This window comes from Musa acuminata, chromosome BXJ3-9 (assembly GCF_036884655.1).
Source record: "Musa acuminata AAA Group cultivar baxijiao chromosome BXJ3-9, Cavendish_Baxijiao_AAA, whole genome shotgun sequence".
Taxonomy (NCBI): Eukaryota; Viridiplantae; Streptophyta; class Magnoliopsida; order Zingiberales; family Musaceae; genus Musa; species Musa acuminata.
This window is the reverse complement of record NC_088357.1, coordinates 40,178,965-40,205,026: the sequence shown is the minus strand read 5'-3', so window position 1 is coordinate 40,205,026 and position 26,062 is coordinate 40,178,965. Positions and strand designations below refer to the sequence as shown.

The 26,062-nt window shown below is 40.4% G+C and overlaps 1 protein-coding gene across 2 annotated transcripts; it reads right to left on the bottom strand.

The window, feature by feature from the left end:
- On the bottom strand, positions 1 to 25,639 carry LOC135584508 (uncharacterized). Of its 2 annotated transcripts, none has more exons than XM_065168506.1 (10): positions 25,470 to 25,639; positions 22,973 to 23,011; positions 19,845 to 19,922; positions 19,568 to 19,592; positions 19,440 to 19,472; positions 19,163 to 19,284; positions 18,920 to 19,050; positions 18,553 to 18,776; positions 479 to 735; positions 1 to 255 (listed from the first exon to the last, which is right to left on the bottom strand). In XM_065168506.1, exons 2-10 carry the CDS (start codon positions 22,973 to 22,975, stop codon positions 160 to 162), a joined length of 969 nt encoding a protein of 322 aa, XP_065024578.1. In that variant the 5' UTR covers positions 22,976 to 23,011; positions 25,470 to 25,639; the 3' UTR covers positions 1 to 159. The 2 variants fall into 2 exon arrangements, with proteins under 2 accessions (XP_065024578.1, XP_009418326.2); XM_009420051.3 differs by having other exon boundaries at positions 25,475 to 25,594.
- Between the last annotated feature and the right edge of the window lie 423 nt (positions 25,640 to 26,062).

Here is a 26,062-nt window from a genome sequence, read left to right as displayed (position 1 = left end):
TAGTTCACAACCCATATTATATCACATATAATCTTAGATTAATAAATTAAAAACAAAGATTCAAGAGGGATGACAGGAACAGTACAAAACATTAAAGTGAAAACCACTTCCTGTCATCCAGACACTCCAAAATACAAGATGGGAACAATTGGCAGCTGATCAACCTCTTAAGGAGTATTTCTTGCCAGTGAAGGCCTGGAACTTTGGTTCTTCTTCTTTCTTTGCAGGTTCTTCCTTTATTTCTTTAGAGGCAACCTACAAAAAACAATAAAACAATTTTGTTTCAGCTGCTATAAGTGCATAAATATTGTCACCAGGAGTCCATAAAAATATATTGCCCATATGGCTGGTCAAATGGCACCTAATATCAACCATATGGTTGGTGCAACATCATTTGGATAGAATCTAAATTTGTATTATTTTCATCCTTATCGGATAATAGAAACAATGATCAATCAGGTAAGAACAAGTTTTGCACCTTCTGTGCTTCTCTTGAAGCATGAATGGAACTTGAACCAAAAACAAGCTTTCCCATACTTTGACGAGAAGGGTTGCTCTGCAAAGTGGACGGTGTTGACTGCTTTATGCTGTTTACGGCTTCTGATTTGGGATCTTCCATTGGGGAAACAATAGTTGAAGCTTGGTCCTTTGAAGGCTTTCCATCTAACCTTCTTCCAGTACCAGTAAATGGAGTGAATTTTTGCTCATCTTTGGCTTCAGTTTGAGCATCCGGAACTGAAATATTAAGACAAATACCTCTAAGAAGAGAAAGATAAGAGAAGAGCTAGTGTTAATCAAGTAGCAATGGTTTCTGGTCCCTGTATATTGAACTAATTCTACTTATAGATGAATGATCAATTTGAAGAAAACATGTCTGACCACAGCTAAAGCACAGATTTGAAAGTCACACATATATCCAGGATTCATCTAAATGAATGACCTATCAGGAATATGGCAAATATTGACAGGCTGTTTTATAATGGAACTATATCAGCACGTGCAAATGGTTAAAACATGGCTCGCAGCTTGTACAAACAATGACGTCATATGATGGTTCCATCTTCCGTGATTGGTTGGCAAATTAACCTATGATACCGGGGAGGGTAAAAATGCAGAATGGATTTCGAAAGATCACCGATAGAACAGTTGTTCAGATACAAAATATCACAGAAGGCAAGGAATGAACTCTTGAAGAAACTTTGGTAAAAACGAAAAATAACTCACCACCAAATTTAAAATCAAAAGGGATACAGAAAGATCACCACCCTAATGATAATAAACAAGGATACAGAACTGAAAACAAAAGACTCACCACTCAAGGACGCATCCAAGAGATACAGAGTTCAAAAGAGCACTCCAAGAGAGCTTCTGCCAATATCCTCAGTTTTCTAAAGTCTTTTCTAAGCCCTAAACACCAAAATAAATACTAGTGCATGAAACAACCCTTCATGCATAGGGAATTTTGAAATTAAGTGCTTTACAGCTGCTAACCAACTCCTTTAATGTATTCCTTAGCTATGAAGAAAAGCATTATGACACAGCTTTACCTTTATGCAGGGAATATGCTGATGAGCTGTCTTATTTTAGTAGACTGAGTTGAAGATTATGAGGCAATATTGTTGGCTGAAAAAAATATCATATTATCAGCATGGTCCATATGAACAGATTGTAGCAAATTAGACACTGCCGTGTCAATCTCCCCTGGTTGAAAAAGACTTATCCTCAAGTTCTTATTTGTTTCGTCAACATGATTATAAAAAGGACTTAAATCAGCTACATTAAATGTTGGGGATACTCCGTAATCTTTAGGTAGCTCAATCTCATAAGTATTTTTGTCAATTCTCTTAAGCACCTTGAATGGGCCATCAGCCTTTGGTTTCAATTTTCCAAATTTGCATGGCGGAAACCTCTCCTTCCTTAGATGAATCCAGACCAAATCACCTGCATTAAACTCCACATGTTTTCTGTGTTTGTTGGCAGCTTGCATGTACCTCTCATTGTGCTTCTCAATGGTTGCTTTCACACCCTCATGCAGCTTCTTTATCTGCTTAGCTCTTTCATCAGCATCTCCACTAAATTGCTTTGTTGTAAAATGAGGGATTAAGTCCAAAGGTCCAGCAGGATTAGCACCATAAACTACCTCAAAAGGACTCTTACCAATACTATCATGCATAGAACGATTATAGGCAAACTCAATTTGTGGAAGAATGACATCCCACTGCTTAATATTCTTGCCAACATAGCTTCTAAGCAAATTTCCCAAGCTTCTGTTTATTACCTCAGTTTGCCCATCGGTTTGTGGATGATGCGAGCTACTGAAATTCAAAGAAGTACTCAGCTTCCTCCAAAGAGTTCTCAAAAAATGACTAACAAATTTTGAATCTCGATCAAACACCATAGTTCTTGGAATACCATGCAATTTAACAATCTCCTTAAAATATAAATCAACAATATAAGATGCATCATTCGATTTATTGCATGGAACAAAGTGAGACATTTTTGAAAATCTGTCAACAACAACCATAATAGAATCCTTGTTCCTTTGAGTTCTTGGCAGTCCCAAAACGAAATCAAGACTCACATCCGCCCATGGAGCATTTGGCACTAGCAATGGAGTGTACAAACCAGAATTTTGACTTCTTGTTTTTGCCAAATGACACACTCGACATTGCTTTACATGTCTTTCCACATCTCTAAACATCTTAGGCCAATAGAAGTTTGATTGAATAAGAGCTAAGGTCTTATCTCTACCGAAATATCCACCCAAAACACCACCATGAGCTTCAGCTAGAATTACTTGTCTCAAAGAACAGGATGGAACACATAAAGCATTAGCTCGAAAAAAAAAACCATCAAAGATAGAAAATTATTGAAAGGAACCTGATTTACAATTCTGCCATATTGAGCCGAAATCCATATCATTCTCATAGAGATCTTTGAATGTTTCAAATCCAACCACTTTGACTTCCATTGCTGATAATAAAAAATGCTTTCTGCTTAATGCGTCAGCAACTACATTTTGAACACCAGATTTGTGCTTGATTGTAAAGTTGTAAGATTGTAAAAACTCCACCCAAGCTGCATGCCTCTTGTTTAGCTTGTGCTGGTGATTAATGAACTTTAATGCCTCATGATCAGAATATAGAACAAATGGCTTGGCAAGAAGATATTGACTCCAATGAGACAAAACTCGATAAATCGCATAAAACTCCTTATCATAAGTAGAGTATTTCTTTCTCGTATCATTCAGCTTTTCACTAAAAAATGCAATGGGCTTTCTGTCTTGGCTCAAAACAGCACCAATTCCCACATTAGATGCATCACATTCAACTTCAAACACATTGTCAAAATTTGGTAGAACTAAGATAGGAGCTTCGATCACCTTTCTTTTTAAAAGCTCAAAAGCATCATTAGCTTCACTAGTCCATTTGAATTTATCACATTTCAGACATTCGGTAATTGGAGCGACAATAGAGCTGAAACCCTTGATAAATCTTCTGTAAAACGAAGTTAAGCCGTGGAAACTCCTCACATCATGCAATGAAGCAGGTGTTGGCCAATTGAGAATAGCCTTTACCTTACTTTGGTCCATCATGATTCCATCTTTTGAAACAACATATCCCAAAAACACCACACTAGAAGTAAAGAAATCACACTTCTTTAGATTAGCATAAAGCTTTTGCTGCCTTAAAATAAAAAAGATCTCTTTCAGATGATTCATATGCTCCTTTTCGCTCTTGCTGTACACCAATATATCGTCAAAATAAACTACAACAAATATTCCAATGCATGGCTTAAGTATGTGATTCATAAATCTCATGAAGGTGCTAGGAGCATTAGATAGCCCAAATGGTATAACCAACCATTCATATAAGCCTTCTCTAGTTTTAAATGTTGTTTTCCACTCATCTCCGGGCCTCATTCTTATTTGGTGATAGCCACTCCTCAAATCAATTTTAGAGAAAATATAAGCACCACATTGATCAAGTAAATCATCTAACCTTGGAATATAAAAGCAATAGTCCACTGTGATTTTGTTGATGGTGCGACTGTACACGCACATTCTCCAAGAACCATCCTTCTTAGGCACCAACAAGGCTGGAATCGCACAAGGACTTATGCTCTCCCGAATTAACCCTTTTTTCACTAATTCATCAACTTGCTTTTGAAATTTTTCATGCTCCTTGAGACTCATTCTATATGCTGCCTTATTAGGTAGAACAGCCCCCGGAATAAGAACAATGTGATGTTGGATGTCTCTCAAGGGTGGAAGGCCATGTTGTCACGGACTTAGCTGGTTTTGCCTAAGTCGTGCTGTCACGACCTTAGCTGGTTTTGCCTAAGGCGTGCGGCACCCTCGCGCGTCCGTCCGCAAAGGTCAGCCTCCCCGAAGCCTCCCATTGTCCCTTAGGACCAACAAAAGAGAGAACAGGTTGAAGAGAACGCCTCAATCGGGATCCACAAGCAAACATGTCCGAAAAACACTTCATAGACAATGCAAATTACAAACAGACTTTACAAGCTCTGAATAGTTGCACAACAAAAGGGTAAAATGGTCCATTACAGACCGAAAAGCTCTCGAACGTGTCCAAATGACACAACCTTTATTTACAAGCCTAAAGAGGCCACCAACCCAACTAAAATGGGACTATTAAGCCTTCGGCCGCCCCTTTACATTCTGTACAAGGCATGAACATGCCAAAAGGCAACGGACAGACATAAGCATTACATCCAACATCTTGTTTAGAAGTTTGTCCGTTACATTCTCCCCCACTTATCCCTTCGACGTCCTCGTCGAAGCCTTTGTGAACACTGCAACTCTTCGCCTTTGTTGAGTCTTCAATCTTCTGCTCCAGCTGCAATGCGCCTCCTGGCTCCCAGCTGCTCTCCGCTGCTGTTTCTGAGTAGTCGAACCTTTGATCCGCCATGCTGCTTCAACTCGCCAATGACTCTGACTCTGGTGTGGGGTTGGCTGAGTTGTATTGATCCTCGTTGATTCCTGCGGATCCACCAAATGAAGGAAAAGACCATTCTTACTACGCCAGTTTCTCAAAATTTTCACATGCTGCTTGAACTGGGTGGATGCTTGTTGGAGCTTTAACGAGCATCGCCTCACAAACTTCTGAAGTTTTGGGTCCTTCCTCCACAAAATCTGCTCATTGACTCTTCTTTCAGTTAGTTGTCACATCCAAGTAGGTTCGCATCACTTCCGCTTTCGATTGGCATTTCGTTGGGAAATGAAGCGGACAATCTACTCTCAGTAGCACTGATCACCGTTGGTGAGGATTTTGACAACTATTGTCTTCCATTATCTTCGAAGGGTCTTTGAACTTGTGCAGAGCTCCTCTGCTGGATAGATAAGAGAACTGGGGTACTCGGTTTCGCCCATTCTCTTAAGAGTTGAGAAGGCAAAGGTTACTTGACTTCGCCCGCCTCCTCGAGGTTGTACTTCATGCATCGAGCTGGTTACTGGCCTTCGCCTGCTCTTTGCTCACACTTCTGAAGCACTTGAAGTGTTTGCACTCCTTGCGTTGAGTTAGCTACTGTGATTCACCTTCTCAATGCCATTGAACTTCTGGAATGCAGGAAGTTTTCACCCCAACTTGGAGTAATTCTCTGATAGATGAGGTCGCCTCTGGGATTGTACCGTCTTCTCCATCAACCCTGCCGCCTACTCCACTGAGTAGCAAAGGTACAGCACCACGTACTGCCTGCTTCGTTCCTTGGTCGTGCACTCTTGCATGACCCGAAGTCCTTCACTTACGGCTATCTTGATGAGAAACTTGTTGACACCGGTCTTACGAAGTTTCTTGGCCTCTGCCCTTCAGCCTTGTCTCGGTACTTGGAGATTGCCTCTGCATGCTCCACCTCCTCGGCCCCTTTCACGACCAAGCGCTCTCCCTCCATGAGAGCAAGGGATCAATGACTTGCACAGAAGTCCCGCCTCTGCGGTACCATGGCGCTGCCATGCCCATGGCCCTACTATCCGTCGGCTCGCCTCTGTATCCCTTTCCTTCACAATCAGTAGAGATGTCTCTGTGGCACTCCTCTAAGTCCACCTCCATTCTAACTGATGCTTGATTTTGGGTAGCTAAGTCCCTCTGGACTCATCGTCGCTTCCTCGCCCCTTTCGACCTCCTGCTTCAACACCTCTGTGTTCTCCAAGCAGTCTGTTTGGTCGATGGAAAGACAGACTGCAACTCCCATGCATGGCCTCTGCCATCACATTGTAGGGTTTGCACCGATTCTGTTCTCCTTAGCTTCCTTGGTAGCAACGTTCGCTTACTCGACCTTGTCCTCTGACTTGTCGGGCTCCCTTAAGCGAATATGAGCTCTGGAGCAGTCCAACTCTCCAGCTGCTTCGATCATACCTCTGCATGATCAAGTCCCTCTCATGGGACTCACTGGTACTTGCATTCGAACTTTTCCCTTGGTGGAACCCAGCCCCCATATGCTGATGACCAAGGTTTTCATCCGATGCAAAATTCGGTGCACGCCCGGAAGACCCGCCTCTGCGGTACCATGGCCTTCACTCCTTGAATCCATAGCCCTTCTTGCCGTCGTGTTGTTCACCAAAGCGGAGCTCCCAGTAGCTCCCGATCATACCTCCATATGATCTCATCCCTCACGGGACATTGTCGTGTGTGTCGCATTGCCACGAACTGTTCCACCACGATCCGCTGCACCATGTCGCCTCCTGGTGACATCTCCATTGCATTCTGATCCTTGTGGAATAAACTCGAATTGTGAACCCTCCATGTGTGGCCTCTGCCAATACATCACAGGGTCTCCTCCACCTTCGATTTTGTTCGCTCCTTTGGCAATCGACCTTCATCCACCCACTCTTGGGTCACACCTAGATGAAGCACCGCTCTAGGACAGTCCGTCGCCTAGTAGCTCCCGAAGTCCACCGACTTCACTGTAATTTGTGCACCATTGTCTGGATCCTGGGCCTCTGCCCCTACCAGCACAATCTCCACTGCGCCCCGCTTCCTTCATAGCAACTCGAATGGCAACACTGTGGCATATTCTTCAAGAGTACCTGCCTCTGCGTCCTCTTGCCCCGTGCTAAGGCCTTCTGTACCCAACTTCGCCTCCGCAAATTGAGTCGCCTTAGTTCCTCCATCGAATGCTCCTCCGAGATAAGGTGCATGTGCCCCGAAGCTCCCTTCGTCTTTGGCACCATGCAAGATGAGTCCGCTCTGTCAGAATGAAGGACCCAGGGAACAGCATGATTCTACTCCTGCCTCTACAAGAGTTCATGTCCTTGACCTCTGTCTAGGGAAAGCGCTGTGCCTCTGCTCCATGTTCCAACTTCTATGCTGGCTCCCTTCATGCGGCTTGGGTACTTCGCCAAGTTACACCCAAGTTGCTCCGCTCCTCGTTTTTGCATTGAGTCGATGGTGGCCGTCGCGCCCACCATTCCACGGGTCAGCCCTCCCTTGAGTCCGATCTCCATATCGACTCCAAGTGTGCCTCCATTTGAGTTGCTTTGGGTCACTCCCCCACTTGATCTCGCAATGCATCCACCAATGCATTCTCTCAAGCGAGATCATGCGACGACTCCTCGCCGCTTGCTCAATCCATCGAGCTTCGTGGAGTTGTTGTTTGTGAGATACTCCTCCTCAACATGTGAAGTCCGTCTCACATGATTCTCCCTCTGGAGAGCTGAGACTTATCCCTCCTGGATAACTGTCCCGTTGGAGCAACATCTCTCTTCGTTTCGGAGACCACCATCCCCTTGGACTACTCCGATCTGCTGAACAAACTGTGCATTGTTCTGCCTCTTGCAAACGCACTTGCTAGATTGCGCCTCCACGTCAATACAGCCACCGCTGCACCCCTCAAGGCCTAGCAACATGCTGAACTCGTTGCACACTTCAGCCTCCTCCGGACGTATCCTTCGCATGTCGAAGAGAAAGTTTCAATGCTCCATGGCGCCGAGTCTCAACCGCCTTGGGATGGCCACGAACAATCCATCGTCCGCATACAAGCCCATGCATGAGTACCGAATTCTTCGAGTTAGCAATTCCCCTCACCTCTGTGAGCTTTGCACAACTCTTTCGGTCGCTGAGCAACTCATTCCACTTTGCATGGTCTCATCCTTTGCCAAGCGCCTCGCTTGCCTTGAGCACCATCAAGTAAAGTTGTCAACGTTGAGCCGTAGCTCAAACTCAGCCATCCCAACCTTTGTGCGCTCCAAATTCTTCCAAGCTTGCCTGTTCTCGTGGTGCCTCTTGCGCGAAGGGTTGGCCATTCCTCTGAATGCCAATCTCAGATGCCCGCTCCTCTGAGCGACTCTTTTCCCTACATCTCCATGCCCGTTTTCCCTCAAACGGTCGCGCGTGTGCTGACTGCCCTCAACGCAGCCCCGCTAGGTCCCCCACGTTTGCATGTCAAGTGTTTCTATGAGTGCTTGTCCCGCTCTGATACCATAATGTCACGACCTTAGCTGGTTTTGCCTAAGGCGTGCGGCACCCTCGCGCGTCCGTCCGCAAAGGTCAGCCTCCCCGAAGCCTCCCATTGTCCCTTAGGACCAACAAAAGAGAGAACAGGTTGAAGAGAACGCCTCAATCGGGATCCACAAGCAAACATGTCCGAAAAACACTTCATAGACAATGCAAATTACAAACAGACTTTACAAGCTCTGAATAGTTGCACAACAAAAGGGTAAAATGGTCCATTACAGACCGAAAAGCTCTCGAACGTGTCCAAATGACACAACCTTTATTTACAAGCCTAAAGAGGCCACCAACCCAACTAAAATGGGACTATTAAGCCTTCGGCCGCCCCTTTACATTCTGTACAAGGCATGAACATGCCAAAAGGCAACGGACAGACATAAGCATTACATCCAACATCTTGTTTAGAAGTTTGTCCGTTACAGTGCGGCACCCTTGCGTGTCCGTCCGCAAAGGTCAGCCTCCCCGAAGCCTCCCATTGTCCCTTAGGACCAACAAAAGAGAGAACGAGTTAGAGAGAACGCCTCACTCGGGATCCACAAGCAAACATTCCAGGAAACACTTCATAGACAATGCAAATTACAGACAGACTTTACAAGCTCTGAACAATTGCACAACAAAGGGTAAAATGGTCCATTACAGACCGAAAATCTCTCACACGTGTTCACATGACACAACCTTTATTTACAAGCCTAAAGCGGCCACCAACCTAACTAAAATGAGACTATTAAGCCTTCGACCGTCCCTCTACATGTTGTACAAAGCATGAACATACTAAAATACACGGACATACATAAGCATTACATCAAACATCATGTTTAGAAGTTTGTCCGTGACAATGTGGAATCTCTTCTGATATAGCATCTTCAAACTCTTCTTGGATTTGTTTCATGATTGCTGGTGTCTCCTTGTGTTGTTCATTTTCCTCTACTACTACTGACCACCCTTGTCTAATTCACCTTTGCATTCACCATAGGACATAAAAGCACTAACTTTCTTCTTTGGTACACTGATTTCATATGGTTGTAATGGAGCTAAGATAATGCCAAGGTCTTCCCAACAGCATATGACAAGCATCCATAGGAGCAACATCACACCATACTTCATCTTTATAATACTTGCCAATAGAAAACAAAACTAAACATCTTTTAGTTACATTGATGTCATTTCCTTTCTGCAGCCAACATAACTGGCATGGATGTGGATGAGGGATGGTGTCCAACTTTAGCTTTTGCACCATCTCCAAAGATGCCACATTCTCAAAGCTACCACTGTCGATGATCACCAAGCACACTTTGCCAAGAGAAGTGCATTTAGTGTGAAACACATTTTTTCTCACCCAAATTTCATCATCGGCCACATAAGACACTTGTAAACTACGTTGCAATACAATAGACAAACCATGATCAGCATAAGTAATCTCTTCCTCATCATCATCGTATTTTGGTTCGTCCTCATCTTCATCCTCTCCTCCATCACTATGATCTTCAACCAAAGCTACAATCCTCCTATTTGGACAATCTGAAGCAATATGCCTAAAACCATGATATTTGAAGCATTTTCGACCACTTGGGGTAGATGAATTAGGTGTTTTTTTGCTGCCAACAGATTCTTTACCCTTTTCTTGCACCTTCGATATCACCTTGCTTTGGATAGTAGGCTTGGAACTTTCTCCTTTTGTATAGCCTTCTTTTAAGCCGTACCGAAAACTCTTTTCAAACTTCTGCTGCTTTTCAACTTTTAATGCCAGCTTGCTCACATCATTTAAAGACTAATATGGCTGTAGTTGAACAACTTTAGCAATCTCATACTTCAGACATCCTAAGTATCTTGCAATTGTTTGCTCTTCCGGTTCCACAAGCTCTCCTTTTAATATCAAATTATCGAATTCTGCAGTGTACTCCTCCACACTAAGATCTTTTTGCTTGAAATCATATATTTTGAAAAAGATCTCTTGCCTATAATTATGAGGTAAATATTTTCTCTTTAGCTCCCTTTTCATTTTCTCTCGTGTAACGATCTTACTCTTCCCCTTACGTTCTCTTTGTTTCTTCAGATTTTCCCACCAAAAAAATGCATTCCGTCTGAGTTTGAGTGCTACAAGTTTGACTTTCTTTTGTTCTGGTGGTTCATGAAAATCGATAATTATTTCTACTGTATTAAGCCAATCGATAAAGTCATCAACATTTATTTTACCTTCAAATTCTGGAATATTCAATCTGGGGTTATATTTATTTTGCCACTCGTCTTGGACTCCATTTCTTCTCCGATATCTTCTCGACTCCCTTGGAAGAGGAGGTGTATCATCATCAGAAGAAAACTCTCGAGCGTCATTTTCATGCTGGTTGTGTCTACTTTAAAATTCGTCGATTATTTCATTTTTTTCTTGTAGTCTACGCAGCAATTTTCGTAGCTACAGCCTTAACGACTCAGCGTCATCTTCATGGTCGCTACCTTCACCAACTACATCTTTTCCATTCCGCCTTGCCATGATCTCTAGCCTTTAGCTCTGATACCAAACTGATACCGGGGAGGGTAAAAATGCAGAATGGATTTTGAAAGAACACCGATAGAACAGTTGTTCAGATAGAAAATGTCACAGAAGGCAAGGAACGAACTCTTGAAGAAACTTTGGTAAAAACGAAAAATAACTCACCACCAAGTTTAAAATCAAAAGGGATACAGAAAGATCACTATGCTAATGATAATAAACAAGGATACAGAACTGAAAGCAAAAGACTCACCACTCAAGGACGCATCCAAGAGATACATAGTTCAAAAGAGCACTCCAAGAGAGCTTCTGTCAATATCCTCAGTTTTCTAAAGTCTTTTCTAAGCCTTAAACACCAAAATAAATACTAGTGCATGAAACAACCCTTCGTGCATAGGGAATTTCGAAATTAAGTGTTTTACAACTGCTAACCAACTCATTTAATGTATTCCTTAACCATGAAGAAAAGCATTATGACACAGCTTTACCTTTGTGCAGGGAATATGCTGATGAGCTGTCTTATTTGAGTAGGCTGAGTCAAAGATTATGAGACAATATTGTTGGCTGAAAAAAATATCATATTATCAGCATGGTCCATATGAACAGATTGTAGCAAATTAGATACTCCCGTGTTAACCTAAAATACAGATCGAATAGCTTCCATTCAGTTTAGGAAGTACTAAATTTAGTTTTATATTTCTGTTTTCAGTAGTTGATGAGTTCATAAGATGTACACGTGAAAGAAAACATCTCTGGCCAATCAGTAGTCTAAGAACAAAAAGAATTAAAAAACCCCTGTTGCTCACCCATTCATCTAACTTGATCCTTTACACTTCTTTCCTAGGAGGTATGGCAGCCATCTCTCTCTCTCTCTCTCTCTCTCTCTCTCTCTCACACACACACACACACACAAAACTCACTCATTATTTCCTACTCTAGTTATACTAAATGGTAAATCTATATTGTCTTATTATTCTCTTCCTCTTGTACATCAGTCTTCTAGCTCTTTAATTCCAATATTCTGCTTTTTCTATTGCATAAAATCAAAAAAAATAATCTCCTACAATTACATATATTCATGTGATGAACAGAAATTAAGTTTATATCAGTTAACTTTGTTTTATTACAAATGTGCATGCTGAATTAGCAGACAGTTCTCTCCCTAATGCTAGATTAATGTCTCTGATGCTCAGATTTGGTTGGGTGTTGTTGCCAAAAATAAGCTATATGCTTACGAGATAGATGACTGAAACTAGCACATTAAGTAACAACTCCATGCCACAGACAAAACTGTAAACAAAGTGTTTGATGTAATGCTCATGTATATCCGTATCTTTCGGTTTTGTTCATGCTTTGCACAACATATAAAGGGCTGACAGTAAGCTTAGCAGCCCCATTTTGGTTAGTTTTAGTGGTCGTCTTAGGCATGCAAACAAAGATTGTGTCATGTGGGTATTTGTGGGGATTTCGGTATGTAGTGGACCATTTTGGATCATTTGTTGTGCGACCGTTCAGAGCTTGTGAAGTTTGTTTGTAATTTGCATTGGCTATGAAGTGTTTATTAAAATGATTGCTTGTGGATCCTGAGTGAAACACTTTCTCTAACCCGTTTTCTCTTTTATAGATCTTAAGAGACTATAGGAGGTTTCAGGAAGGCTGACATTTGTGGACGGACACACAAGGATGCCGCACGACTTAGGCAAAACCAACTAAGCTCATGACATATGGCATCAAAGCAGGACAAGCACTTAGAAACACTTGGCATGTAAATGTGGGGGACCTAGCAGGGCTACGTTGAGAGCAACTAGCACGCATGACCGTTTGGGGGAAATGGGCATAGAGATGTAGGGAAAGGAGTCGCTCAGAAGAGCGGGCATCTGAGATTGACATTTAGAAGACCTTTCGCGCGAGAGGCACCACGAGGACAAGCAAGCTGGGAAGAATACGTAGCACACAAAGGTTGAGATGGCTGAGTTTGAGCTACGGCTCGATGTTGATAACCATACTTGATGGTGCTTAAATCAAACGAGGCGCTTGGTAAAAGGATGAGACCGTGCAAAGTGGAATGGGTTGCTCAGTGACTGAAAGAGTTGTACAAAGCTCACAAAGGTAAAGGGAATTGTTAACTCAAAGAACTCGGTACTCATGCAAGGGCTTGTATGCGAACGATGGAATGTTCGTGGCCATCCTAAGGCGATAGAAACTCGGCACCATGGAGCATTGAAACTTTCTCTTCGGCATGGGAAGAATGCGTCCATAGAAGGCTGAAGTTTGCAGCGAGTTCAGCATGTTGCTAGGCCTTGGAGGGTGCAACGAGGGTTGTATTTGTGAGGAGTCGCAATCTAGCAAGTGCATTTGCGAGAGAAAAAACAATGCACAGTTTGTTCAGCAAGACGAAGTAGTCTAACGGGATGGTGGTCTCCGAAACTTCTAAAGGAAAGAATACGAAGAGAGAAGTTGCTCCAATGGGATAAATATCTAGGAGGGATAAGTCCCGATTCTCCAGAGGGAGAATCATGTGCAACGGATCGCACATGTTGAGGAGTACCTTAAGATAACAACTCCACAAAGCTCAACGGACCGAGCGAGCGACGAGGAGTTGTCGCATGATCTCGTATGAGGTAATGCATTGTGAGATCAAGTGGGGGAGCAACCTAAGACAACACAAAATGAAGGCATACTTGAAGCCGATATAGAGATCAGACTTAATAGAGGGCTGACCTGTAGAATGGTGGGGGCAAGGGCCACCATCAACTCAATGCAAATCGAGGAGTGGAGCAACTTGGGTGTAACTTGGTGAAGTACCCAAGCCGCATAAAAAGAGTCGGCATAAAAGATAGAACATGGAGTGAAGGCATGAAGCTTTCCTTCGACAGAGGTCAAGGACATGAACTCTTGTAGTGGTAAGAACGGGATCATGTCGTTCTATGGGTCCCTCATTTTGATGGAGCGGACTCATCCTGCATGGTGCCAAAGATGAAGGGTGCTTCGAGGCACATGCACATTATCTCGAAGAAGCATTTGATGGAGGAACAAAGGCGACTCAACTTGCGAAGGCGAAGTTGGGTTCAAAAGACCTTGGCATGGGGCAAGGGGACGCGAAGGTGGGTATACTTGAAGAATACACCACAGTGCTGCCATTCGAGTTGTCATAAAGAAAGCGGTGCGCAGGTGGAGATTATGCTGGTGGGGCAGAGGCCCAGGATCTAAACAATGGTGGACCAATTTCAGCGAAGTCGGTGGAATTCGAGAGCTATTAGGCGATGGATTGTCTTAGAGCTGTGCTTTGTTTGGGTGTGACCCGAGAGCAGGTGGACAAAGGTTGATAGCCAAAGGAGCGAATACAATTGAAGGTAGAAGAGGCCCTGCAATGTATTAGCAGAGGCCACACATGGAGGGATCGCAATCCAAGTTCATTTCACAATGATCAGAATGCAATGGAGATGTCATCAAGAGGTGACATGATGTAGCAAATCGTGATGGAATAATTCGTGGCAATACGATACACACGAAACTAGTCCCGTGAGAGAGTGAGAGATTAGATCATACGGAGGTATGATCAGGAGCTATTGGGAGCTCCATTTCGGTGAACAACACGACAGCCAAAAAAGCTATGGATTTAAAGAGTGAATGCCATGATATCACAAAGACGGGTTTTCCATGCGTGCATCAAATTTTGCATCAAATGAAACCCTTGGTTATCAACATACAGAGGCTGTGTACCACCAAGGGAGAATTTCGAATGTAAGTACTAGTGAATCCTATGGGGACTTGATCGTGTAGAGGTATGATCAGAGCGATTGGAGAGTTGGACTGCTTTAGAGCTCATATTCACTTAAGGGAACCCGACAAGTCAGAGAACAAGGCCAAGTAAGTGAACGTTGCCACCAAGGAAGCTAAGGAGAACAAAATCGACATAAGCCCTATAACATGATGGTGAAGGCCATGCATGGGAGTTGCAGTCTATCTTTCCATTGATCAAGGAGAACTACTCGGAGAACACAGAGGTGTTGAAGCAGGTAGTTGAAAATAGCGAGGAAGATGAGTCCAAAGGGACTTAGCTACCCAAAATCAAGTATCGATTAGAATGAAGGTGGACTCGGAGGAGTGCCACAGTGCCACAGAGGCAGATCTATCGATCACGAAGAAAGGGACGCAGATGCGATGCAACAGATAGTAGAGCCATGAGCATGGCAACGCCATGGTATCGCAGAGGCAGGAATTTCGTGAAGTCATCGATCCTTTGTTCACATAGAGTGAGAGCGCTTAGTCATGAAAGCGGCCGAGGAGGTGGAGAATGTAGAGGCAAACCCCAAATACCAAGATAAGGTTGAAGGGCAAGGGCCAGGGAACTTCGTAAAATTGATGTTAATGAGCTTCTCATCAAGATAGCCGAAAGCGAAGGACTTCAGGTCGATAAAAGAGGGCTCGACTAAGGAACGAAGTAAGCAGTATGGAGTATTGTACCTTTGCTACTCAAAGGAGTAGGCAGTAGAAATAATAGAGAAGGCGGTATAATCCCAGAGGTGACCAAAACTATTAGAGACTTACACCAAATTGGGGTGAAAAGTTATTGCATTCCAAAAGTTTGATTGCATTGAGAAGGTGAATCATAGTAACTAACTCAATACAAGGAGTACAAACACTTTGAGTGCTTTAAAAATGTGAGCAAATAACCAGCAAAGGCTAGTAACCAACTCAATGCATGAAGTACAATCCTCGAGAAGGCGGGCGAAGTCAAGTAACCTTTGTCTTCTCAACTCTTAAGAGAATTGATGAAACTGAATATCCCAATTCTCTTATCTATCCAGTAGAGGAGCTCTGCATAAGTTCAAAGACCCTTTGAAGAAATCTAGTGGAAGATAATAGTTATTAAATCCTCACCAATAGTGATCAATGCTACTGAGAATATATTATCTGTTTCATTTCCCAATAGAATGGCTATCGAAAGAGGAAGTGATGCGAACCTACTTGGAAGTGACAACTAAGTGGAAGAATAATCGATGGGCAAATTTTACAGAGGAAGGACCCAAAAACTTTGAAGTCTGCGAAGCAATGCTCGTTAAAGTTTTAACAAGCATCCACCCAATTCAAGCGACATAAAGTATTTGAGAGACTGCATATACTAAGGATGGTCTTTTCCTTCATCTAAGGAATTCGTAGGAACTAACAGGGATCAGCACAACTCAACTGACCCTACACCAGAGTCAGAGTCATCGACGAGTTGAAGCAACATGACGGATCAAAGTTCAACTACTTAACAACAACGTGGAGTGCTACTGAGGGCCAAGAGATATTGCAACTGAAGCAGAAAATTGAAGACTCAACAAAGGTGAGGAGATGCGGTATCTGCAAAGGCTTTGACGAGGACGTCAAAAGAATAAGTGAGGAAAAATATCACAGACAAAACTATAAACGGGGTGTTTGATGTAATGCTCATATATGTCCACGTCTTTCGATTTTATTCATGCTTTGGACAGCATATAAAGGGCTGATAATAAGTTTAGCAACCCCATTTTGGTTGGTTTTGGTGATCATCTTAAGCATTCAAACAAGGGTTGTGTCATGTGAGCACTTGAAGGGATTTCGGTCTGTAGTGGACCATTTTGGACCCTTTGTTGTGCGATCGTTCAAAGCTTTGAACGGTCTTGTGAAGTCTGTTTGTAATCTACATTGGCTATGAAGTATTTACTGAAATGATTGCTTGTGGATTCCGAGTGAAATGTTTTCTCTAACTCGTTTTCTCTTTTATAGGTCCGAAGGGATCATAGGAGGTTTCGGGAAGGCTGACCTTTACGGACGGACACGTAAGAGTGCCGCACGACTTAGGCAAAACCAACTAAGTTCATGACATCCTATCAAACAAGTACTCGAAAGCACAAGAAGCAAAATTGGTGCATATAGTTTAGACTATTCAGAGGATAACCAAGAGAAAAAAGCAAGGTTTAGCAAGGATTTGCTGATCAATACTTATGCACTATTTCCTTATAAACAAACATAAGAAACGTCAAGATAGAAACTCATGAATCCAAATTAGCATGACTAGAATTACCTAGAATCCCAACATTTAGCACGCAGGTTTCTAGAATACTGAAAAAAATGCTGGCAAGCAGGATTCCAGCACACAAACTTACAAGCACAATAGTTCGCAACTCAAAAGAAGCATGCATTTCCAGGCAAATCAGAAATGCCTGCTCCAAAAAAACCCAGATAGATAAGTATTCTTGTACTAAAAATGTGGAATTATTTTGAATATCGTTTAAGACAGTTTGCCAATTTACACTGTAGCCTAACAAAATAGTAAATTTTTTGATGTATTTTTATATTAAAGACTTTATGCCATGCCAAGAAAGGAATATCTGTGGATAAAAATGGACAGAGTATGCATACCATGGTTTAAACTTAAAAGTTTCAAATATTGTTTTGCATTTACTGATATGATGACTCACTCGTACACAAATTGCAGCAATTTTGTCCGTTTGAAATCGAGCTTACTGCCTAGTAAGCTCACTGTACCAGATCTATCACCAAGCTTAATGGGTGGTAAGCCTACTGCCAGGTATTGGTACCAAATAACTGTTTTTTCAGTTTGTTGACAGCTATTGATAGTTGTCTTATGCTCTTATCCTTTTTTCTTTCTCTCTCTTACTCTCTAGTCTCCATTGATGCCTTCTCGTCTTCAGCCACCTTTTCTTCTTCTCCTCTTCTCCTTCATCTACCCCACTGTCACCACCTCCTCTTCTCCTTCACCACCACCTCCTCTTCTTCCCCCATCTCCTCTCCCTCACTCTCTCTCTCTCTCTCTCTCTCTCTTGTTCTCACCAGTAACACCTTGCAATAATATTCAGTATATTGTACAGTACTGTTACAATACTGATCTAGCCGCTAAGATTTTAACCCTTGAAGCATTTTATATAGACTAATGTCCAAGACACCTAACTGTAGACAGTATGGGCACAAAAATTGAGAATACAAGAGTATGGGCAATAATGTGAGCAGCTGATATGGATATCACCAGAACAAATTTCCCACCATTTTTTAACACAAGGATTAAGTATTGGTCACAGAAAGTGTGCCGGCCTGCAACTGGAACAAAATGCTCTACATGTGGTGCTGTATTGTCAAATGGTACAACCAGAAGTGCTGGAGGAATTGGAAAGCAAAAAAAGAGAGCAAACAAGACTGTTATCAAACTTCAACCAAGATACAATGGATAGGGGAAAAAAAGGGAGAAAAACAAGGAAATCTCTCATGTCAAGGCCTAGAATGAAGCATGCCTATGCAGATTGTCTGGTAGTTTGGCCATGCACCTATGTATACAATTTGCAGGCCCATTGCTACTGTACAATATTTACTAAGAACCAAGGTTTACATACAATTGATTATAAAGCAGCACAAATCTAGGAAGACTATGATAATTAAAAAGAAAGCATATTAAGCACTTACATTAAAATACTGAAATAGCTAAAATATGATAAAACCACCCATCAAGAAACTTTTAAGCAAAGAACACTGCAAATCTGGAGAAATCTGGCAAAAAAAATAAAGAGAATACGATTTCTTAAGATGGGAAGAACAAAGGATAGTGTGCATTGAAACCTTGAACTGGTGCTTTGATCATAGGTGCAGAAGTTTGTGGACGTTCAGGCTCTTTATAATCAAGTGGTGGTGCAAAGTCAACCTCACAGTCTGTCTCAATAATGCTAACTGCAGAAGAGGGCTTTGTTTCCACAATATCTATGTAGTACTTCTTGTTGTTATATGCTACCATGATACTGTCACCAGTTGTTAAACATGAAAAATTCCTTAAAGTTGTTTCCAAACTGCAAATTTTCAAGAACATCTTGTTAGTGGCCTTACTGTAGCAAATTATTCATATTACCAAAAGACATCCATGTTAAAGCAAATGCAGAAGGGATGATGGAGCCTTTGGTTGAATTAACAATGCATCAAAAAGTTCACTAACATGGCCTTGGGGTTTGAGATATCCAAAAAGTCCTTTGTATGTGGCTGTAGCTTCACATATGTACCCTTGGGAAGCGTGGCATTTTTAACACGAACTATATCCCCCTCTTGTACAAGTAAGTTTTGCATCATCTGAAAAATGAGGAGCACATTAGATAACAGACTTCACATTCAGCAGAAACAGAATTAAAAATATATAAATTAAAAGAAAATAAACCAAGAAAATATTCTCAGTACTGCCTACCCAATACGGCATGTAAATCATGCCTTCTTCGGCAATAAACTCTAGAACACCACAATGTGAAACTCGCTCGGTTTCAACACTACGCAGCTCAAATAACATTGGGTAATCGATGTGTAGAGAAGCTGCAGAGTACAAATATCAGCATGATATATCTGGTGATTAGTACCACCACAGATCACCCACTAGACAATGAAAACAAGCTGTTGCAGAAGCAATAAGTGCATTTTACCATATTATGTAAAAAGAGATTAAATGAAAGGAAAATAGTTCAACTAACCAAGACGATCAAGAGCAGAGGGAGGCATTATAACTGAAAGAACAAAAAGCCCAAAAGATTATTTTAGTTAATAGTGCATAAACGAACAACAAATAGTTCAATAGAGAGCAAAGTCACGAGTGAATTACTTTTATCACCAATTTCCAGCTGTGGCTGCAGAGAGAAACAGAATATCAGTACTCCTTAACAGAAAAAATGTAAACACTTAGTTAAATCATCTTCTCAACAGGCAGCCTCTACATGTTAGAAAACAGGGAATATCACTTCCACAAAAAGTGTCTTATGACTGTTCACAAAAAAATAAATGATAGTCAAATGACATGGTTCTTCTATTTGAGGACTTTGAACAATTTTATTTGTTTAGGAAGAATAAGAAAATAATTATTAGAAGAAAGGACCTCAAACCTTGTCAATGAAAGAAGCAGGGTAACAACGGTAAGTCTGCTCAAATGAATTTCCATGATAACCAAATCCTTCAAAGAACTGATACAAAAAACAAAAGAAATGTTAAAGAATTAACTGTAAATCAATTAAGTAAATGACCAGGTCATAGAACAATAAACTTAAAATGAAAAGAATGCAGAAATAATGGGCAATGGCAATATTAATCACCAGAATAAGTAATGAGCATGCAACAGGAGATAAAGATGCAACCGACTATAGAACATATCTCTACAGCAATCTGGGGATAATTGGTGCTGCAAGACGTTCGAAACAAGTGATTCAACCTCCATGATTAAGTAAAACTATTTGTCAGGAAAACCTCCAACAATAATCAACACAGTCGCATTAGAGGAATAATAAGACTGGAGTAATATTAATCAGTAGATTTCCTAACATCGTCAAGTTTACAAATGTCCCTCAAAAGATCAGACAAACTCTCAATATTGAAATGGATCAGTGAAAAGCCTAAAGCCTAAAGCTTAAGCAATAAGCACAGGGAAGAACTAAATAGGTCGGCAACCGAGTAACCTGTCCATGATGAGTACGAGATACAGGGAAGATGCTGATGATGATCCCAGCTCGCTATACAAATTCATGTATGTATGAAGCACTATTAGATGAACGAGCAGGGGAGAGAGATATGACTTAATACGTCTCAGTACAAACACGACAATAGCAATGGAGTTGTACCTGGTTAATCTAGCAGGAGTGCTACAATGAGGGATCCTATTGGCAAAATATCCTAGGGAAAGTTTGAATCTTTCATCAGAAAGTCAGACTTCTAATTGTTCCTTAGCCATTTTTATAAGTTCAGAGAGATGCATGTTGATTTTTTTGGTTACTTGTGGGGTAGACTTTACTAATGGCAAATACATACGCATACTCTTTTGCTGATAATGAGTTAATTCTAGATCAGCAAGAATTTTCTCATTTATGGTAGTTAGCATTGAACCATGAATTGTAATGTGAGAACTTGGCAAAAAGACCATAGAACATTGATCAGGATTGGAGGCAAATACAGTAGAGTTGCTTTTGTCAATGTGGACTACCACTATGATTTAGAGTGGAGCCATTGGACAGTTTTTCTGAGATGGGGCACTCACTCATAATTAGTGAATCGTAAAAAATTCAAGGTACCAACTCCATCTTCATATTTTAGCTGATATTTTTCTTCTTTCCTAAAAAATCTCAACCTTTCATGTTTCCCAAATATACCATGTTAATTAATGACGCAAATAGTTGACCAAATCCTACAAGCATGAATTTTGTGCTTCATATGTAACAAACAAAGAAAATTACTTAGTTTTAGGTTATTAATTCTGGATGCATCCCCATCGACCAGATTTTAATATGTGTGCAATTAGTAAACCATGATTCACGGTAGATGTTAGTTCTTAAACATAGCTTACTACACTTCTAAATGGAAATGTTCTGATACTGAAATTCAGAAAAAATAAATAAACTTCTATAATCATAGTGAGAAATATTAAAATCATAGAGAAAGCATATATTTTGAAAGGGAAGTTGTATTGCCATGTAAAGACCCACTTGAATCTCTCGGGATTAATAAGTTTTCCCCTATTTCGATCTCATAAATTTGACAAATCTAGTTATAATTATTTTTAAAAACTATCTAAATTGATTTGAAACAAATAATCTAATGGAATGGAATCATTAGGGCACTTTGCTTGTCCATATAAAGATAAAGAAAAACAATCAAAATACTATGAATAATTTTAGATCAGAGATTAGAGACCAGGATTACACATGAAATCTAAATTAGTATTTACTGTAAATTTCATATCAAGATTTTAAAGTTAATCTTAGAAGCATTGGTTCTGTAGACTCGCCTTCCACTCAAATCAAGAGGACAAGTCACTTGGCATTGGTCCAAAACCCCTTCAATATCGCCTAGATGATGACTTCCTTAGGCAAAAAGCAGTAACTGAGGTCTCATTCTTTCAATATTTCCTAGACAGTGTCTTTTTTATTTTTTATTAGATTTTAATTGGATTACATCAAACTATTTTAATTTTTCCTTTTTGACAAAAATATTCTGAATCACAGGGACTTTGCACCTGTAATTAATGAATTGCTATAATATTGGAAACTTGTTGAACCTAATGAATGCATTAAACCCTAGTTTCACTGCCTTGACATGAAAACATGTATTACAATGAATGAAACAATAGAGGTTGCTATTAAGTTACATCATGAATCCAGCATGTGCCTTTCTCTCCCACATAGTCCTTCCAAGCATCTACCTTAACCTATGCCTTCCCTTCTTCCTCTTTCAAAGCTTTATTGACTGACCACACCAAATCCACTTCTACCTCTCATTATTCCTCTTCTCTACATCTCCTCTTTGTTAACGTTCTCTGGCTTTCTTTATACTTTCTCTTCCACTGATACTCGACCACCTCTTCTCATTCATTGAATGTTGATTACAATGTTTATACCTTTTATGACTTGCTTTCAATTATATTTTAAATCTGATCATAGTTTGTTTGATGATTTCCTTGTTCATCATATCATACTAGAAATGATCTAAAAGTTTACTCACAGAATCCTATTCATTTAGATGAGTACCAATTTATTTTTTGCATATGCAACTGGATATTGCTATGCCCTTATCTGATGCCGTAGTGCTTGCATACCAATCATTCAATATTGTGCCATCACAAAACCACGACAGAGGCTGGTGATGTACCCAAGGTACACCAGCACACCCAAGCCTTCTTATTGTTACTTGGGTTGATTCAGCTGACATGTTCCCCATGTTGTAATGTGCTGGCATGCGAGACACTTGCTTGGAGGTGAAAAGGATGTTCTTGTTGCACCATAAATATCCAACACACGATAAACTTGTCTACATCCATCCTTCAGCATCCAACAACCAACCAGATGACATGTACAAAGTCTAAGTATTACTTAGGGAAGCTTAAAGTAATTGACAATAGAGATGCTATGTCAAAAGTTCAGAATCTACACAGAGAAGCTTAGGCAACATGCATGCAAGTTCATAATGAAAAGCTCTAATAGAAAAAGTTATCAAAATTTAAAGCTCTGAAATTTCCTCTTGTATGTACCATTTTGCTTAGATCCAAGTAGTTCGCTCTTCAGATATCCTGAAAAAACCATTGAATCAAAATAGCATTACGATGGGAGCTAATTATGATACTTGAACTTCACAAAGAAGTTAACAAATAATAATCACCATGGATACCAATATATGATAATAAGTTGGAACTATATATATATATATATATATATATATATATATATATATATATATATAACTTGGATGACAATATGGATTGTATGCAGCTTTCGCAATAGAAACACACTAGTTAAGAAGCAACTCTAACTTCTATATCAAGAAAGAAGTCATTTTTCATTTTGAAAGTTGATTAAAAAAAGACTATCAGCAATTATTCCTAATCTTTTAATTGGATACAAAACACTGTTATTCAGATAGGTTTGAGCCTCCAATGCCAATATGGTGTTTGCTTGGTTTGTATGATGCTTCCATATTTTGTTCGAAATTTGTGATAACTTCCAACCATAATCCTAGTGGTTGCTTTACACAACCAAATAAGTTAATAATTTAACTGCAACTTGAGTTGTAAACTCAAAGTTAGGTCAAACAGAAGTCTTAATTAACCATAGAACTCATAGCTTATCTACATAGGTTTATAATACAAAACAGGAAAGAAAAGACATTGATCGCATCAGGTCTCTTTACAGCCTATAAGGTGGACCCTTATTTGGTAAATGATACATGTCTAAATTACTAATGTTGTAATAAAAAATATATCATGAGAATCAGTTAATTTCAACCTAAGAGCTCTATGACTAGAAGTGTATCTTGCTGTTTTACATTTTTGTAGGGGTGATCTGTTGTATATGACTTATTAGTATAATCCCCATTTTCTATCTTCAATCCATTGACTTGAGTAATATCTTCTTTAGTGATACACCGCACAACCAGACTAAATTTGACTTCTTTAAAATTGAACTTTGACCTAATTGGGTGCCTCAATCCAATCTACTCTCCTCAACTTGATTTGTCATCACAATATCCAATTCAAGCCAAATACAATATCCAATTAGATCTATTTTACCTAATGTAATCCTAAACTGAAGTTAGCCAATAAAGAAACAAAAGTCCAACTCTCTTTCTCCACAACTTTATATGCTTTCCAGCTAGTATATCTCAATAACCACAAACAACCCAAACACATAGGTTTCTCTTGGTTGGCCTCAGGTTTAATTTCCATCAGCCAAATTATTTTTCTAGCATGCAGAGCCCTCAAGATTAGCCATCTTTATCTTGAAAGAACGATCAGAAATATGAAACTAAGACCACTAACCCTTTAATGATCCTAGATTTTTTTTTCTCAGTGAATGTTGAGCACAATATTATGAAACACAGCCAAAATAAGCAAATTTGAGGAATATTGTCAATATCAACTAGGACAATTGCAATTGTGCTCATCTAACTGATACTTATCCTTAGTTCCTCCAAAACATTATTGTATAGGTCAAGCTAAAACCATATTGCAGAGGCCAAGAATAGCACAATTTCAGATAAAAAATTACTTGGATAAACATATCTATATGGAGACCTCCCATGGAACTTATATTTTTACAATTAGAATTCTCCACAAGGAATATACAGACACCATAATCTGGATGACCATATGATCTACTTTCCCTTGGACTATGTAATTTATCATATTACCCAAATTTCAAATCATAGTGACCATGCCGGCATGCCCTAACACATAAACCATTGATGGGATGCTCACAAGGGCCTTACTGACCATTTAACAGTCGATCACCAAGTCAGCCAGATGATAGCTAGCCTAACAGAAACTGCTCCTCTCTACCCTACTCCACCATGATAGCTACTGGTTGAAGTATAGTTTGCTATGTTCCATTGCTTGCTCAATTGGCCAGGAAAAACATGCCCCAAAAGGACTTCTCCTGCAGACAATTACATTCTACCTAACTCACCGGGATAGAAAGACTTCTCCTTGTTCTTCCCAGCTATCTTCCCCAGTTCCATGTATGAAAGATACTTTCTTCCTTCTCAAGCACTCGAGAGGAGAAACACTGCAGATCATCAGCACATTGGCACTTTGTATTGGCATGACATTGTCCAGTACTGACAGCCGGGTAAGATTCTGAGATCCTACTAATCCAGATGACCAAAAAGACATCCATCAAGCATAAAATCTATCCACCTACATCATATTTTCGTTTTATCTTCAACGTAATCGTAGTTTCGTGCTTCTTAATTAGATTTCCACTTGAATCACTTTCATCTACAATTAGTTTATCCCGACATGGAAATATATCTACCGATGCTTTGCCCTAAGTAAAAAAATAAAAATTTAGCAAAAAAGCTCCTAAATTTCAGTCAAATATGTGATCTTTTAGAGGAGACTAGCGATAAAAAAAACCTAAAATTTCCATCTCTACGGTTCGATGTAACTGAAATCAAGGATGCAAATAATATAAAGAACAAATAGAAAATTAATAGGAGAAACAGCATAACAATTTGGGGCAAGAGATGGAAACCTCACAAGAGACGGAGAAACCGAGGGGATTCGAAAGAGGAAGACGACTTCGCTACGAAGTAATCGAGGATATAGAAGGGAGGGCGTGGCCTGGTGTCTCAGGGGTTCAAGTAGACCGATACCGAGTCGGAGACCGGCCCCGACCGGAGAGTTTAATTGAACGGACGGTCTATAAACAATTCAGTTCGACAGGCGGTTTAGTGTTGAGATATAGAGACTGTCAACGGGTGGATCGACCCGTTTGGTTCACTGTCCAAGATATGGTTCGATGAATTATTTGTACTAACGAGGGGAGTTAATATAGTCAATCGGTGTAGAGATCCCGTTAGCGAGGTGGTTCGTTGAGAGCAACCTGATCTTGGTACGATGAAACCGGATACAAGAGATGGATTCTCCTGGCTATTGAACCGCCTCCTGGCCACATATTTGGATGGCATCAAGGGTTCTATACAATTGGTCTGTGCTGAGCGCATCATTGCTTAACCCATTTGATGCTTAAGTTAACGAAAGATGAAGAGAGAGAAAGATAATAATATGAGTAGTGTAAATGAGAGAATAGAGGATTTCTTGTCCAACCCCCTCCCCCCATCTTGG

What these genes read in the sequence shown, in the direction of transcription:
- LOC135584508 (XM_065168506.1), bottom strand. An exon ending in TGATTTACATGCCGTATTGG is followed by an intron (nt 19,051 to 19,162) that starts GTAGGCAGTACT and finishes CTCATTTTTCAG; the next exon opens with ATGATGCAAAACTTACTTGT. An exon ending in ATCTCAAACCCCAAGGCCAT is followed by an intron (nt 18,777 to 18,919) that starts GTTAGTGAACTT and finishes GAAAATTTGCAG; the next exon opens with TTTGGAAACAACTTTAAGGA.